The sequence below is a fragment of the Harpia harpyja genome, chromosome 6 (genome assembly GCF_026419915.1).
Source record: "Harpia harpyja isolate bHarHar1 chromosome 6, bHarHar1 primary haplotype, whole genome shotgun sequence".
NCBI lineage: Eukaryota > Metazoa > Chordata > Aves > Accipitriformes > Accipitridae > Harpia > Harpia harpyja.
The window spans coordinates 67942692-67960819 of NC_068945.1; the positions used below are offsets into that span (position 1 = coordinate 67942692).

Consider the following 18128-nt stretch of genomic DNA (forward strand, 5'->3'; position numbering starts at 1 on the left):
CTGAGCCCTGACTGCCTTCAGATTATGGGGCAGGAAAGCGCTCTGGTGTTTCTCCGTATTCCCTTTGCTCAGACTTGAACTTGCCTCTCACTTGAAAGAGCTAATTAAGGAAGGAAATCAAAGCCCAGAGAAGCGGCTATTACAGCAGCCTGGGTGCAGTGCTGGCTGTAATGCTGATTTCTGTGCATGGTATCAAAGCCAGCCATATGCTGGCGGGGCTGACGCAGATTTCTGCAATGACACTTTAGTGAACTGACAGAATAAACTAAGACCATTTCTTAAGACCATTTGTAGGTCAGGTAGACCAGCCTCTTCCCCAATCCTGCCCTTAAATCTTGCAGCATTTCATCCTTGATCTGCAGCCAGCCCTTAATTATTCAGTGCAGCGGCAACACAGAGCTGGCTGGAAACCGGAAGATGAAGGACTTTGATGGTTAATGACCAGTGCATCTCAGCCCTAGAAGAATCGAAGCCCTGGCTTCACAAAGCTCCCTGAACAAATCCTGCTTCAACTTCATCCCAGGGAAATAAAATTACACCAGCAGACACAGAAACCAGCACAAGCCATTGACATTGTCTAGGTCCTGTTTTGGTTTAGGTTTGAGCCAAGACTGCACAAGAAAATGTGATTTCACCCCTAACGAATTGCACAGTGAAGTAACTACAACAGGCAAATTCCTCCTAAAGGTTTCAAGGCTTCTTGGCTTAGTTCATCAGCAAACATAGCATGCCTGGGGAAGTCAGAAAGTGATACCTTCCTCAGCTCGTCCATGAACAAACTGAGGTGTGAACTGGTTAAATTAGGTGGTGTGGTGAGCTGGAGGCAGAGCCAGGACTGGGACTAGGCAGTCTCAGTTCCTTGGTCCCTGCTTTAATTGTTGAGCCATGCTCTAAGGTCTGTGAGCACATGAGGAGGTGAAGGTTGGGTGCTTAGGGGCTTCACTTACCGCACTGCTACAGGGAATGTCCTTGACTTTGAGCCAGGCCAGATCTAATGTCCCCTCTCCCCTGTAGCAGGACTGCAGTCTGTCCTTGATGCGATCGTTGATCTTTTTCAGGACAAAGATGCAAAGAGCGGACTCATCCAAGGACTTCATCTTCCTTTTCTGCCCCTTGGAGAAGACCGTGAAGAGGATATCATCCTCAGGGCCAACACCCAAAGACCTCGCTAAGATGGCTCCAGCCTTAGACAAGTAGGCTGCCTGGAGCAACCGGTACTCCACCCCGTTCTTCTCACAGCCAATGGGCACCTCAACATAGGAGTTAAAGGCTGTGTCCTCCTTACAAAGCCGGACCAGCTTGGAGGTATAAACCTGCTCCTTCGTGGTGGAGCCAGGTGGTGAGATCATCTCAGGCTGCAGAGTCAGGAAATAGACAAAGTTACCACTGCTGAAGCCATAGATGTAGTAGATATCAAAGTCAGGGATGATGGTAAAGGTGTCTGAGGGGATCTTGATCATAGAGGCCACAAACTCATCATGAAAGACATATGCAAACATCCCGTCCGCCTCAGAATTCTTGGTGAGCTTTCTGCTGGAAATAGTGGGGAAATACTCAGGTTTGCCATCCACAGCAGTGGCAATGAACAACTTGTCATCCATGTTGCTGTAAGAAACAATGACTCCAAAAACAGAGCCACTCTCATTCACCCCAGAGAGATAATGCTCTTTCTTGTGGAAGGGCTCTCCCAGCTTGAAGAGGTCATCCAGCCTCAAAAGCTTGCAGATGCCCTGGTAAAGACTCCCACAGGCTATCAATCGATTCTCCTTGTAGTCTATGAGGAGCATTTTGTTTATGTTGTTAGTGGGCGTCAAGGGTTCGTTGCAGGTTTGGACTATCCTGGGAGGATAACATTTGGGATTATCTTCATCAGGACCAGTCTGGTGGGTCACCAAGACCTTCAGGTCACTGGAGAGTTTGTAGATCCTGTTGACAGCTCCCAGGTAAATGTGCCCAGTTCTTTCGTCAACCACCAAGTGGTTGAAGTTTCCCTCTGCTTGGTCTCCGGTGAAAGTGATGAAGGGCCTCTTTGGATGGAGCGGCTGCTGCCTACCAAGAGGCGACACTGTGGTGGATAGCAGGAGGTGAGAAACCAGGCAAGTCCATTTCCACATGGCTGGTGACATGATTAGAAAGGTTTGTATTCCCAAGGGAATGAGGATTAAAAGCTGTAAGAGTCTTCAAAACACCAATTCCCTGGCAGATTTTGTCCTACAAGCAAAGAGAAAAGAAAACAAAAGTACATTACTATGGAGTATTCCTTCCTCCTCCCTCCTTCACAACCATGCCATCATCAGAGCGTATTTAATTGCTAATCCTCCCTTTCTCGTCTCTGAGCTCTCTACTTAAAACCAGCACAAAGGGAGCCCTCCTGAAAGAAAAGATGCTGGTAGAAAAAGCAGAAATCACATAGCAGAATAATAAATCAGCACCCTTTTACTCTCCATTACACACACACGTGGCCCATGGTGCAGCACAAAAATTCACTGGAAGCCAGAGCAGTGCAGAAGGCTACTGGTAGAAACATCAAGTGGTACTGCTGTTTGCACTGCCAACTTTCACCCAATTGTGTATTTGCTATCTAAGAAGACAGGACTGGAGGCGGATTATTATCCTGCTCTTCTGGATGAGGGTCTGAAGCCTAGAGAAGGTCAGGGACCTGCCTACAGGGACAGGTCCAGATGGATGCTGAGCTCTTTTGCAACCCTTGATGTTTGCCAGGAAGAAGCCAGCTCTGGTCTGACATTAACATCGTTTCAGGAGGACCTCGGTCCAGAATGGGTCTGTTTGAACAGGCTCTCTGTGGCTTCCAGATCAAAGCTGCCTCATGCCGGTCCAGCTTGGAGTACAGACGTAGGAGTTGTGGTGTGCCAGCCCTCACAGCCACATCTACAAAGGGCATGCAGCCAAGCAGGGAGGAAACTGAGCACCAGGTCTCCTCCATCCCCTGGGCTCTCACCACGAGACTGCTCTCCACCCACTCTACAGCCAAGAAAACACTGTCTAAAAGAGATACAGTTCCCCCGGGCATCTCAGATGAGTGAGGAGAAAGGGGTTGCCTAATGATTAGCAGTAATAAAGGCTAAAGGACCACAAAGTAGGAAAACTAACGACCTAGGGACCAGCCTGGTGACTTTCCAAAGAGAGTGAAGAGGGCTTCCTTGCACCACTCAGTCTCTTAAAATCTCCCAGGTTTTAACCAGGGTGGTGGGAGCACTATGGGTTCAAACAGCTTCTGTAATTTGGTGAGCACATCACCAAACCCCATCCTCATGCCATGCAAATGTATCTTCCTATTCAGCACATCCATCTGCTCCCTGTTTCTTCACTTTTTCGTGGCTGCTTCTGTACCAAGAACAGCTTTGGCCCTTTATGGCCCCACAGAGCATGTGGGAGATGGAATCCTACCATCTTGGATCCCACAAGCCAAGCTTCTTGGTGAGTGCTGACTGCAGAACCCTTGTTACTGGCAGCCAGGCTGAAGCGCACAAGTCTTTCCTCCCTCCATCCCTCTTTAACATCCAGGTTAGAATTTCACAAAACTGTTCTTGATTTTAGAAAGGACACAAGCCAAACCCCAGCTCCCCTCCTGCAGGCCAGTGTCCTATCACCTCTCTCATGGAGCGACTTTGCTGAAATCAGGAGTGTAACTAGCTGAGCAAAGGTGATGACAGCCAGCCCCATGGAAGTAGAAGGCAAGGAAAAAAATCACTGTTTGCAGATCCCAGCAGGGAGGAAGATGTGGCAGTGACACAGGTCTGGATTCACAGCTTTTTCAAATCTGTGCAACTCTGCTAAAGTCCGTGGAACTGAAAAATTTACTTCAAGAAATAATAAAGAGAAGAAATCCTGTCTTCTTTTGACCTGTAGACTGATTGAATCTGATAATGGAAAGGGTAAGTCTGGGCTTGTAGAGCATCCACCACTTTTATGCCACCCCAAATATTTCAAAATTCTCACAGTAGCCAGAATTTCAAAGCTGCTGTATGATCACCTTCACCTCCCGCTGCCCTCCCTACCACAGCAGCCGCAGGCATTGGATAGATGACGGACAAAGGTCATTTCACATTTACTTTAGGTGTGTTTACCCTGTTCTGCTTTGCCTTCCTGGTCAAGCAAATATTTAATAAAATCAAGCTTATACTGCAGAGTTTGCAAGACTGTCTTGCGAGCAGGAGAGGATTCGCTCTGCAGGGATATGCAGGCTGGTCACGTAGGCTTTAATAACCTTTATTATGATAGATAGAGCGGCGATGGGATGAGCTCTCCCCGCGCAACCATTCCTCTTTCAAAAGAGGCCATCCTTGAGAGAGCAGCAGAAGAGGGAAGCTGTCCCTGTTTGAGTCCTGTGTTCAGAAACATCACGTGGCGACCCTGAACACCGGCTCCCGTCACTTATGAGTTATGATCCATATTTCTAACAGAGACTGGTTTGGTCAGGCACTAGACAGATCTAGGGAGAAATTATTCTTTTCAAGTACTAAAAAGATATCTGTTTTACCCCTATATTTTACTACATTTTCCTCCTCTCAGCCCTGCAGAGTCAGCGCAGCTGCAGGACAGGGAAATGGGAACTGCCGTGACCCAGAGACCAAAGACGTAACGAACAGCCCCTGTTCTGCAGCAGGAGCCCTCTGCCCAAAAGTCATCACAACACCCAAGAGTAGAATTGCAACAACAGGAGGAAATCTGCCCATTAAAATAAGTGACCAACACAACATAAGAGGAGATACACTCCAGACGTGAAATCTTTGAGGCCCAAGCAGGTGAGAATCGTGACTGACTTTGAGGTGAGACTGTCACTCATAGCGGAAGGGGATGGTGAGGGGAACCTTCCTCCAGGCAAAGACAGCAAATTTGATCTGGAAACCAGAGAGACCCCAGTGAGAAAAGGAAGGTTGGATGAGGAGTCCCTTTTGCAGCAGACAACGGAGCTTCAAAAATAGTGAACCTCATGGGGGAAGATGCTCCCCTGCAGAGGAAAGAGCATCAACAGTCTGCCAGCACCGATAGCCACCAAGCAAGCACAGGAGCAGCCTTTTGGGACAAAGCAGGGAGAGCAGGAGCCCGAGGCTATCTTGACATCTTCCATCAGCCATCTGAGTGACACTAGGAGCAGGATTTTTCTCTCTGTACACTGCTGGCACTCACTCCTTCTCTCCCATCTGCTCATGTTGTTTGCCCTGCACCCTCTGTCCTGGAGTCCCAATCAGTACTTGAGCCTCTAAGGGTTATAATTTATAATTTGGCTTAATTAATAAATAACAGCAGAGGGCAGAGGCAAGGAGGACTGGGTGTTTAGCTTGCAGAATAGAGCAGGGTTTGTACTACTCCTTAGAGGATGCACCAAGGAGAAGGGGGTTATGCATGTCTTTTTATTACCCACGTCTGGACAGCAGAAATCTTAGCAGCTGGGAAGACAAATAATGCAGTGCCATAGACATACCCAGTCTCTTAGGCTGCTTGGTCTGCAAGAGACTAATTATATTATAAGAAAAAAAACAATAAACAAAAGGCCAAAGTGAGCAGGCAGTGAGGTCTGAGCTTAGGCTCTGAGCTGGGTATTTCCAAAATAAACCCAAACTGCCTTCCCACAATGACCAAGCTCACTCGTCATCCCTTCAGAGACGTGGCCAGCAGCGATGCCACAACCCAGCATGCAGGGCTCCTGTGCGAGACCAGACTGTCCCTCTGAGCAGCTCTACGTGGCTCCTGCCACAACAGCCTCTTCACCAGCACATTCAAGGTCCCTGGGAAGGTCACACAGCCTTTACAGCCCCAGGGATCTGTAGGGAAAGACCTTTTGTCAAAAAGCCACTCTTCTTTGTCTTCCGATGTCAGGAATAGCTGTCCCTCTGCTCTGCTGCACCCTTCACATGCAGTGGCTCTGCTGAGAGGATGCCACAGGTCATAACAATACTCTAAAAGCTTTTCTTTAAGACTGGATCTCCTGGATGAGTCTGTTCATTATCCCACAGCATAAAAAAAGCTGAGTCTCTGCCTACCTCCTTCTCTGACCACAGTTAGGCTATGGTGTTACACAACCTTTGTGACACATAGCAATCCCAAAAGAAGATATCATTCTTTTTTCCAGAAGTAGTGCTACACCAGATTTGAACCTAGCCTGAACATGAAATTGGAGCAGAGGAAGCCTTCTTGCAAATCCAGCTGTTTCAGACAGGGTTCCATTGATGGTCAGAGGTCTCAGAGTCAGCTCACACACAAGGTCTCACACCGCAATCCTGCCTGTGGAACTAGGGTCCTACTCTGTGGCTTTCAAATAACACATTCCCCATAAGACTTCCTGAATTCACACAATTTGGTTTAAGGACTCGTTTCCTCCTGAAGGACAGCAAGTTATGATGCTACCATACATCATACGTGGTTACTTGTTTACTGTAGTTGACTGTTTCCTGCAAACATTAGAGACCACTGAGTTAGAAGGTGCAGCTTGGTTCTGCTCAGGGCTCTCCAGGACAGGATCCCAAGACTGTACAACATGCGACCCTATGGCCAAGAGATGGGGCCCTGGACAAGAAAAGTTTGGATGCAAAAAAGCTTAAGCAGAAGAAAATTCCTTACCTTCTTTTAACTTGGATAGTGGCCGTTATTAGATAGGAAAGCTAGGGAATGCTGAATACATCCTCAAAGCCCAGCAACTTTCAAGTGGAGAAAGTCAAGAAGGATGCGCTCTGACTGAGGAAGTAGGAATAAATCAGACACAAAGAGGACACAAAGGACCGGTCTATGAATTGAGAGGGAGGGAAGGACTTGGGAGGAAGCGTACAGGGAGAGGGCAAATAGAGAGCTGGAGCATTCGGTTTTGATTGACAACCTCACAAAAGCCATGGTCATGTCCCTGTACTGGCAACTGGCACAAATCCAACCCCACTACGAGAGCCCCTGAAAGGAACATGTCACTGGGTGAACATGGGACATGACAGCATCTCCCCATTTGTCTCAGACACATACAACCCTCCTGCCATCAAAGGTGGTAGACAGATTCACATCACCAGGTCCCCTGCCACAGCCACATGTTGGCAGCAGGGACACTGCAAGGTCAGCGGCAAGAGGAGAGCCTGGCTGCAAAAAGCCATGGAAGCAAACCTGCCCAGGGGCTCAGAGCAAAAGTACATATTAAAATCTAGAACACAACCAAAACATGCTGAAAAACAGCACTGCGACGGGGGAGAAAACCCACCCCCACCTCCTGCAGTGTGGGTCTGACACCACCCCACAGTCCCAGGGGCTCAGTGAGTTCTCCACCGGGCAGCACCCGGGACTCCTGGGCAATGCCAGTGACATGGACTGGGTGGTTAACGAAGCCCAGCGTTAATCAGGCGGCACGCTCCTCTGTTTACTTCTGCTCCGCTCAGGCACGGTTATTCATTTCCCAGGATGCGGGAGGCCATGCAGAGATGCTGACGAGGCAGACGCCCAGCGACAGAGCCAGCACACAGCGATTCAGCACGGAGTGCAGCTACACAATCCCTTTAATCTCAGCTAAAGATTTTTTTTCCTGTCTTCCTTTAATAAACCCTGATTACCATGGATAGAAGCTTTTCTTTGGGAATCAACACGGCATGAAAACTCATACAGAGACATTGTCAACAGCTCCCCCAGTAAAGACCGGCTTCTAACTTCAGCTAAACCCTTTCTCCCTGAACTTACAACATGTCCAATGCCTGATGGAAACTGAAGGCAAGTCTCTTTGAGGGCATCCCACACCAGAGTATCCTTTCTTTGAGAGCTCACCGCAATGAATAGATCCCAGCACAGGCTGCAGTTTGTCCCAAATAAAGAGATTAATTTCAGGAGTGGTTTGTTTGCAAGGCACTTAAGCTAAGGCGGGACAACATGGCCTTCCCTCATCACACAGCTTGTTCTACTCAGGCACTCAGATGGTGCCCATCACCTTGTTACCTGTGCCTCTATCAGAAGCGTATTAAATGATGGGATTAACACTTGCCATGAGTGGGACTTTCTCTCTTTTTTCCTGATTCCCCATGTCATAAAATTGCACGTGGATAGTGTTTCTGCCTGTGTTTCAGACTCGGTTTCCTATCAGCAAAAGCAGGTCAGAGCTGTGCTCCTTTGTGCTTGGAAGAGAGAGCAGAGAGGTTTGTAATGGTTTCGCAGTTCCTCCAGGAATTTGCTACGCAGAGACTCGAATGAAAGAACACAAATATTCAGTGTCACAGAAACAAGAATGGAGTTTTGAGGTCATGGAAATAACCTACAAATCCAGAGGCCGGGGTTAAACTCTCTTTTCTGGAGCAGACTCAGCTATGAGTCTCCATGGCTGAGTGCCAACCTCCACAACACAGGTAACAGTATTTCCCAGTCTCCTGAAAGTATTCTGAGGGTAAACCTACAAAAATTATTCCTTATCGCAGTAACTGGGGAAATGTAAACCCCCAGACAAACAAATTATTGTAGCAAGAGCACACAAGGTCATTGATTTTAAGCAAACCATGTCACAACAGTGCCTAACTTCACTAATCCTACCTCAAGGAACATCTGTATGAGACCATATAGGTCCAAAGCACGGAGAAAAGTGAAGAATTGCCAAAAGCTAGAGTGTCAGGTTGACTTCTGTTTCAAAGTCTCATTCTTGTCCCCAACAAAGCCATCGTACACTCCTGGCCCTCTGTTCTCCCCACTACAAAGTGTTTCTCTACTGTATTTCACTGAAGTGCAGCTCTCATGGGGTTGGCAGTGCCAAGCTGGCCAAGAAATTAAAAGGCACTTCACAGGTAAGGAGATCGTGATCAGCTCTAGACACAAAGAGGAATAAACACAGCCTCTGCCCCTAAAGGAATGATGAATATTGAAAAGAAAATGAACTGGGTTTCATCCCAGCAGGTCTCCCCAGCTTGTATATCAAGTAGAGCATTTTAGGACAGCCTTGAGGGAAACTGCATTTTCTTCCTCAAAGTCAAGCTTATGCTCACAAATTCCCCTCAAGGCTTAGGGGGCTCTGAAGAGTACCCAAGTGAAGTCTTTAAATTTTCTGGACCTGGTTCAGATGGGAGCCCTCAAACACCACTTTGACCCCAAACAGCAAGGAAGGGGCTCTGACCCCAGCTTTCTCCATGAGTCAGCAGGCAGCTATTTTCTTGTTGGCTGAGGCTGTATGGCACAGTTTATATTGCACTGAATGCCAGTGGGTGGATGTTTCCCCCTGCTTTGCAATCTTGGGAAGATCTGTGAGACACAAGTCCTCTCTCTCAGGCTGAAGTCTTGTGATTAGCACTGTATAAATCCATGAAGAGCCAAATCTTGTAAGACAGGGACCATACTTTAGCTGTCTCCCAAAAGCCTGGCACAGAGAGTAACTCCATATTCACGGTGACTTTGTGATCACTGGCTATTTCACTCTCAAGATCTACATGAGACACTGGCAAGGATAAAATGTGGGACTTCTTAAAGGAAAAAAACAAAACCTTTACACTTTGATCTACTGGTTGTTGGAGCACTGAGATCTATATTTGGAGGTGGGGAAACCACTTGCAAAGAAGCCAGGAGAGAATCCCCAGTCTTCAAAGTCTGAGATTTTGCTACATATTCAAAAGGCAGCTGGAGCAGAGCAGCCCAAGAGACACAAGGTAAAACCAACAGGACTGGGAAAATCAGAGATGATACCAGAATGGGGAATAAGGTTTGGAAATAAAGCTTCAGAGGGACGTAGAGCTGGTGGATTTGCTGCACAAGATCAGGCTATCTGCAAACTAGATGACCTTCAGTTACCAGTGACCAGTACTTGACAGTTCAGAGAGTATGAGAAGTTCTCTCAAATGAAGAGCGTACAACTGGCCAGCCCAATGGGATTAACGCAGAGCACAGCTGTGTTCTCGGAGAGATCCGGGATCCTCTAGAGTAAGGACCATCAATCCTGCAACTATACCAAACCTTACAGTGGGAAATAGGCTGAACACACAGCAGGAGTAGGAACATAGAGAAAATGCTGGTAACAATACTATATTACTGGGAGGAAAGAGTCAGATAGAGGTGTGATGATTTCTCTTCAGTGATGCAGGGTTTGCAGCAGAGGTTAGAATGGAGTCTCCCTTTACACTTTAATCAGCATAAGATTTCCTCCTTTCATTTATGGCAGGTATCCAATCCATTTTGGAGCAGCGACCACTAGCTATGGATGGGGCCAGTGAAAAGATCTGACACAGCAAATCCTTCGTCTTCAGCTTCCCACGTGAGTGGCTAAAGAGAGCAGATGAGTGAGTACAGTCCCATAAAAAAGGGATGGCTGGACCATCTCAAATTTTAGCCAGATCTCAAGTCCAACACACCCATTATCACTAGCGGGAAAAAGTAGTGCTGGCTGGCATTCGCTCTCCCAAACCTAAAGGAAAGCTTCAGTGTACTGCCACCTTTAGCAGTATTTTTATAGTGACATCTGTACTAGAGATTATGGGGAAAAAAAATTAGGCATCTCCTTGTTTCATTTTCTCTGCACTTACTAACTCTGACCAAATTCCTAAATGCTTCTGGGTGGGTTTTTATGTACCCATGAACATCCTGGGCAGACACATGCCATTTATTTTAGCAGTCTGCCTTTTACATGACAGCTCTTCCAGCAACTGGCCTCTATCTTTCAGCCCTTGAGCAGGGCAGATGAGGGACTGTCTTTTTCCATGTTTCTGTAGCACCCAGGGCAATTAGGTCCCAATCTGGTTAGTTCATAACTTGCACATGTTAGCTGAAATAATCTATTTCTGCTGACTCCGTGGGCTTGAAAACAGATCTTTAAGAGATGTCATAAGGCTGACAAGTCCGTATTTCTGCCCCAAAGTTCACCAGCCTGAAATTCCAGGCATCTTCTGCAGATACGAGATTGCTACAGAGCATGGTCTCTTCTTTACAAATGAAACAATACAGCACCGAATAGACATTTTTTTGAGCAATACTAATTTACTGCATGCTTTACTTGGCTTTCCCTTACAAATATAATAAAAACTGCATTAAAATTGTTTATCATTTTTAACCATTCCAACATACAAGTACTTTTTGTCAAGTTCAAAACGAAGCCCGGCTCAGTGCAGCTGCTGTGTTCAGAACGAGATTCCCCCCGAGAAAAAAATACCCAAGATCAGACCAAACAAGTGATGTCCTCTTCAGAGGACTTCCCCTCAGAGCGCTTTGGCTAAAGCCTTCTGTCCCCACTTGACTTGGATTTTTTTTTTTAACAGGCTGAAGGGCAGTTGAGATGCCACCCGATCCAAAAGGCAAATGAAGGGACAGGACTCTGATGGAGAGCCCCATGCTTGCACTAGCAGAGATACCCAGCTGAGACACAATTTCAAGCCCAGCAGCAGCAAGGGGGATTGACTCTACTTGTTGTGCCGATAGCTGTAATAAAGCAGTGTGGACACAGCCCTGATAAGCAGCAGCTTTGCGAGCATTTCAGGGAGGGAAAAAAAAAAAAAAAAGCAGTCTGACATCTATGCCACCACAGTCCTGTGATGCTCCATTTTACAGACAATGCAGGAAGACCACAACAGGTACTTTTGGCAGAGAATCAGAAGCAAAACTCACCCCCCCCACACCTTCCAAAAAAATGCCTGGATAAGCTATTACTAATTTGCTATTAATTTTCTCTTCCAGTGACTTTGTCACTGCAAGGCAGAGGACAAGCCTAGCTGCTGCCAACACATACAAAGGCCAATGGGAAGTTATTCTTAGAGCCCTGCCCGGCTGTTGCTGCAGGATAACTAGCTCCAAATCATGCTTGACAGTCTCAAGATACTGCTGAGCTAGACAGGACACCTATGGTCAGGATCAGATACAGATGAGAGACAGAATTGTGCTAGTATGGGTAAAAAGCTAATCCCATGCTATGTTTGTTAACAAGAAGATTACAAGAGGACCGATGTTGTATACACACATAAAGGCTGCATTTGCAAGGTGAAACACAAATCTATCCTGTACAGCATCCAGACACCTTTATTTTTGCACAAAATTATGCAATTCCTGTAGTCCCAGTGCAGGGCAGTCTGTGCATGCATAATTACACTGAGCATTAGCAGCAACACCTATAGCTCAGGTTGTCTGACATGTTCTGTACTAAGACTTGCTTTTAAGGTCCTCATTACTTTTTGACAGACCTGAACTGCTCAGGGGACAATTTCCTCAGCTTGGTGTCTGCCTCAGGCTAACATCGCCGTAGAAAGTTGCATTCAGAATGGCTTGGGCAATTCTGAGAACTAAATTAGGAGAAAAGTTTTTGCAAGTTATTGATTTTAATTTTTTTTTCTGTGTTTGACCTTGGTTATATTCTTTCCACTGTCTTACTGAAAAGCTTCCACGCTTTGGAGCAGGGAGTAAAAATTGGGAGGGTCATCCCCTGCTGTCATGGGGATCTTCTGGCCATGCCTGAAAGTCTTTCTAAATCTGACTAAAGTACAGCATCTTATAACACATACATTGCACATAAGGCTTTTGCCTCTTCCACTGCTCCCAGGATGGATCAGACAGTGTTTGGGCTATCACCACAGGAGGAGTAAAACATGCTCAACATCGGGGATGAAGGGACTAAGCAGGTTTTCCCCACACTTATTCGCTGTGTCAGCTGGAGGCTGTTGTGGTGCTAAGCACTGCTGCTGAGGAAAACTCTTCTGTGCTCCCTGATGGACTTACGCTGCAGCTCAGCTTAATTAACCCAATCGGAAAGCAAAAGAGGAGGATGCTCTGATACAAGGAAGGGATGGCTGGAAAGTGGAGGAGGGGGAGAAAACTGGGCAGAGACAATCTAGGAAAAGGGATATGAGCAGAGACTGGGAAATGTGGGCAGATTGCAGATTTGCAAATTCTGTAAGCACTGAACCATCCCCTCCTCATGAATGGGGCATTGATCCCACAGCTCCTGACTCCCCCAGTTCCCCTAAGATGAGTTTCCTCCAGCCGCTGACTAGTTACATAAGGTTAAAGTTCTGGGGAGATGCTTCCATTTTTGCCTTGCTCAAGTGCTTAGAAAATGCATATCAAAACAAAAAATGCCACTGCAGAAAGGAAAAGAAGGAAAAAAAGAGCAGGTAGTTGCTGAATGACTGCAGACTTGTCCAGCACCTTCCCTAACCCTTCTATGTGCATTGAGAAGAGGTTGCAGAAGGTCTTCCTGAGCAAAGGACAACGCTATCGCCTTCCAGTTTTTTCTCAACACCAAGATTTAATGTCAAGCCTGGAGTGAGTTACCAAATTATGAGACTTAATAGAATCAGGAGCAGCAACCCTTATTTACAGACTATTCCTATATAAGTTAAAACCACACGAATAATGTGGGAGGATGGGGTGCACAGCGCCTGATGACATGATGCTGCTGTTACTTTGCCATCCCGCCATAGCTCACACCAGCACATCACACCTTGTCCTGAGGGGCCCTTCCAGGTCCCCCCAGTAAAATAACACATTGCTGCTTGCAAGGGCAACCAGCGGCTCTAATCAAGACATTCCTACTAAGCTCGGGTCCCCATCTCCAGAAGTTTCAGTCTAGAAACACCCCAGGGAGACAGAGGTCCAGGGAGACGAAGACTTGGCCAAGGTCACACAGTATCAGCGTGACTGGGACAGAGATACAGCCCATGGGTTTAATCCCAAACTCAGTGCCACAGCGACAAGACAAGTATTCCGCAGACCCACGCATATGGCACCAGGGGAACCTCCTTTATAGCTGATTTTCTCTATTATCGTCTCCTCTGGTGCATGTTTTAGGAACACACACCCACCCTAATGGCTCCAGAGCGGTAAAGTCCCTTCAGTCTGAAACCCATCCACTCCTCCAGCACTTTGCCAGCATCAGCAGAATAGGTGCATTATAAACTCGAGTGTCATCGTTGAAGCTACTTTAAATAGTTCAGTGGTCACCGTGTTCAGCTGTGAGTGTGCATGGATGCGTCCGGGGCGTCCTGAAATGATACAGCACAGAGTCCTGCTCCTGGCACCCAGCCTGCGGAGCCGGGGTGAGGCAGGGAGGAGGTGTCTGCTCCGGCTACTCTGCTGCTAAAGCTTTCTGCAATGTGCACGTGCGCTTCCCCATACCGACAAACCTCGAGAGGAGACACTGTCAGGCTGCCATCAGCAATGGCAGTTTGTAGACAGCTTGCTGCTGCTGCAAAGTACACCTGCAAAAGGCAAAACCTCTCTTTCTCCTTCCATAAATATCTTCCCTGGGCCAGGTGCTCAGACATGGATGGAAGCTGCAGGTTCTCTGCACTTTGCAGGACCTGACCCTTCATTTGCACGAACACATGCCTAGTGTTATCAACAAATCACCCTAGAGCAGCCACAAGGAGGGTGATGCAATTGGTTTAGCTATTTGCACAGCCTCATAATTGCAGATCCATCATCACAAAGCATTAGCTGTGTTAGGATAGGTGTTACAGAGAAAACCCAGCACCAGAAACAGGCATATGAGCCCAATCAGTCTGCAAAAGATAGTTTATGGGTTTGCAATAACCAGTGGTTTCAGATCTGGGTTGTACTACCCAGAAGAAAGTGACTTGTTTGCTTAGAGTCAGCTGCAAGCAAAATGTCACCCCAAACTCTAATTTAATCCAGATCCAACCACCATCTGCTTTGTTCATCTCTGCTCACACAGTCTAAAGGCACCTGTGTCTAAGACGAGGGGCGTTTTTAACGTGGGGGCATGGAAGGTCATCTCTGTTCATAAAATCCTGCTTATTAGAAATGGAGGCCTTGATAACACAGGTTGTAAGACCTGAAGAAACACTACAAAACAAATGCACAGGTGCTGAAAGAGGAAGACCCACAGAGGACTGTCTTCCAAGTGCGTGCCACCCCCCAAGCTGCAGTGCAGAGGGCGAGCCTGCCCTCATTTTCCCGCTGCCTCCATCTCTCTACTCATCCCTCTCTCCAAAACAGGACTGGTTGCTCTCTTCCCTCACCTCGCAGGATCCCACAGCTGCTCTTTGAGCGCTGCACAAGTCTCAAATACTGTAAAAAAGCATGTAAGCCTGTGCCCACGCACACCTCTCCTTTGGGGATGCAGTCAGAACTGTTTCGACACGAGGTAGGAGCATCCCCCGTGCTCATGGAGAGCATCATCTGCGCTCCAGCCAAGAGGCCGGAGCACGCGGTGCCTTGTCCTGGCTCCTACGTGGCTGGGAGGTCGGCTGGGGAGGCTTGGGTGGCTGCAGATGGATTTTAATGACATGAGGCATGCACTCAGACAGGAGGCTGGGCTGAAATTTGCCCTCACTTCAAAGTTAGAGCCTGTAAATCTTTTGCTTTGACTAGAGGAAAAAAAAGGCAGGGGGGCACAGGAAGGGAAATTAAGTTTGGGGGGGGGTGGTGGCGTTCGGCTGAATTCTGCATTGGTTTGTACTGGGCGCTGCGGAGCTTGTTGGGACGGGGCTGGGGAGTGCATCCAGGTGCCACTTCTGGGCTTATTTAGTTTTCTTACTTAGTAAAACAAAAGCATAGTGCTAAGTAGAAACACAGGCTTCTCCAAAAAGCAGCAAGCCCAGCTAGCAACTCCCTTTGCCAGACTGACCCTTGCTAGGTCAGTGTCAGCAAACACACTCGGGAAACGTAGGACTTGCTGTGTGGACCAAACCACGCTGCAGCAAGTCCACGGTCATGGCTCAATACCATGGGCACATCAAACACCGACCTGTCCTCTGTCTCTGCCGTAACTAGGAAATCCCCATCAGATGCCTGCAGAAGGGAGCCCACAGCTCACAGCTGTGGTCCTGCCAGACACCGGAGCGCCAAGAAAAAAATTGTAGTGGCGTACACAGGTGTAAAAATGCTATCGCAATTCAGTGGGTTATTAATAACAAGATATTTCTCCTCTGCCACCATCTGCATCCCATACACCCCCACAAACCCGGCACTTTCCTCTTCCAGCTATACCATTCTCTCTCTCATTCAGGGCAGATAATTCCCTTTTTTTCTTTGCCTTCAAATCATGCACGAAGGTAGCGCTCCGCAGGCAGTTTCTCCGGTATGGTCCATGCAGACGAACATTGTGCCAAGCACCATGAACTCAGAACAGAGGTTTCTCTACCAAGGTGCCAGAAATAATACAAATAAACTCTTCTTCTCTCCCTGGCTTTATATCTACAGCTCCCACACATCACTACCAGCGGGGCTTTAAAACTAAAACAGACTGGGCCTACGTGGCTTGAATTTATTCTGGAAATTTATCTCTTCTTGCTGAAAGCTCTGTGTTTGCTTGATCTTCCTGCCTTCCAAGTCCTATAAGTGCCACATGTTGCACAGCTGGATTCCTGACAGAGACAGAAAACAGGAGGTAAGAGAGAACAGATTTTATATATATTTATATATAGACGAATGCAAAGGCCAAGGTTTTCAAAAGTCACCTGTGAACTTCAGCAAAGTAACTTCAGATATCTCCAAGGGACCTATGCGCAGGAAACACAGAGCTCTTGAGTTTCCAAAAATCTGCTCTCCTTGGGCAGAAGAGGAAGGGAAAAGAAACAGGGGGCTCTGAAGGACTTGCTGCTCTGAAGATGCTTGAGACCAGCTCTTGCAAGAAAGGATTTGCAGAAAAAGCTGTATCATCAGGGACGGCTGGAGATAAGACAGCCAGGAGGAAGGATAGATCTGTGTGATGGTAAAGAGAATTGCTGACTACTTTTAATTCTCAAACTTGCTGGGGTGTGACTACTAAAATAATAATGTGTTTGTCCAGCTCCACGAGAATTTGTTCACCCCCAGCAGCCATAACAGGGGAATATCCCTGGGCTCCAGCACAGCAAATGGTCCCACAGAGACATGGGCAGCAGCATCCACTTCCAGTGTGCCAAGCCAACTATAAAGCAAGGAAAGGTAAGGGGAAGAAAGCCTGTTCATCTCAAACAGCATTTTTAAAAAAATCACACCAAAGGAGAAAATGAAGAAAATGTTATTTCCTGTGAAATGAAGTATTGCACTCTGTAACAGGAGCAGAAAAAAAATCAAAAACAAAACAAACTAGAGATTCAGTTCATAAATACAGGAGAAGGTCAGCTTCCTCCTCACCAATAACTCAGTCCCGCAGGAATCGAGCACGGTATTTGATATAGAGCAGATATTTGATTCCTTCCTCTGCGTGGGAAGGCTGACAGGCGTCCTCCACCCCTCCGTCCACCTTCCCCACCAACCATGGGCCGGTTTAGGTCCCTTCTGCCGACTGCCCTGCTTCAGCAGCAACATAAACCAGCTTAAAATCCGCTCCCTCTTAACACTGAGCTGAGGAAGGGATTATTTTTTTCTGTGCTTGAGAATAGGCAGTTGCTGTAGAATGGTCTGCCTCAGCCCAGCAACAAGACGACCTTGGAAGAAGCTAATTATGGGTGGCAAAGTAAGGCACCCACTGGCAGAGAGCAGTGGAAGAGAGACAGGCGAGCACAAACCTGCACCTGGAGACCTTTTTGCTTATTATAAAATAAAGCTGTTTCTGCTGCCTGTGTTACTGGGGAAGGAGAAACAAGACAGGAGAGAGGACAACCACCAAGTAAAACTGCTGCATGGAAAGGTCCATGTTTTTCTTTTCCAGCTCACTATTGCAGGTCTAAGGAGCACAGTCTTCAGGCATCACACTGTAACTTTTGCATATCCTTGTGCAGGTATGGAGAAGCCTCAAAATTATTCTACGCACACACACGCATACCCAGAAGGAGGGGAGGCAGAGCAGGAGAGCAGCCTGCATGGACACATAGGCTACTGCTGGGGGGGAAATGTGGCTGGACGCACCCCATGCATCGACCAGCAGGAGCCACAGACACGTCTGCATGAGCACGAGTGCGTGCACGACCAAGGACTGAGAAAGCAGATTGTCACCGAGTCGCAATCTGCTTGGGATCTCCTCCAGGCTCGTGGCACCTTGTGCTGCCCTCCTTGAGTGCTCATGGCCAAGCTGCAGCCGAGCCACTTGGAGGGATGAGAAGCGGTGCACAACCTTCATCCTCTACCCCCGACAGTCCCTCAGTGACCCCTTTGCAATCAGCAAAGCCTGGACCAGCACCTCCTGAAAAGCATTAAAGCAACCGAGCTCAAAGGAAACCGCATTCCCAGACACGAAGGTTTTTCCGGGATTGCACCATTTATTCCCAGTCCTGCGGTGGAGCAAAACCTCAGACTTTTTCCTC

General features: G+C 47.4%; 1 protein-coding gene across 2 annotated transcripts in view; it reads right to left on the bottom strand.

Moving 5' to 3' along the window:
* PLXNA4 (plexin A4) overlaps nucleotides 1–18128 on the bottom strand; it is a 461691-nt gene that overhangs the window by 429618 nt on the left and 13945 nt on the right. For both annotated transcript variants that reach the window (XM_052790137.1, XM_052790138.1), the window contains exon 2: nucleotides 948–2211. In XM_052790137.1, coding sequence (XP_052646097.1) covers nucleotides 948–2126 — 1179 coding nt within the window. In that variant the 5' untranslated portion in view covers nucleotides 2127–2211. The remainder of the gene's footprint in view (nucleotides 1–947; nucleotides 2212–18128) is intronic.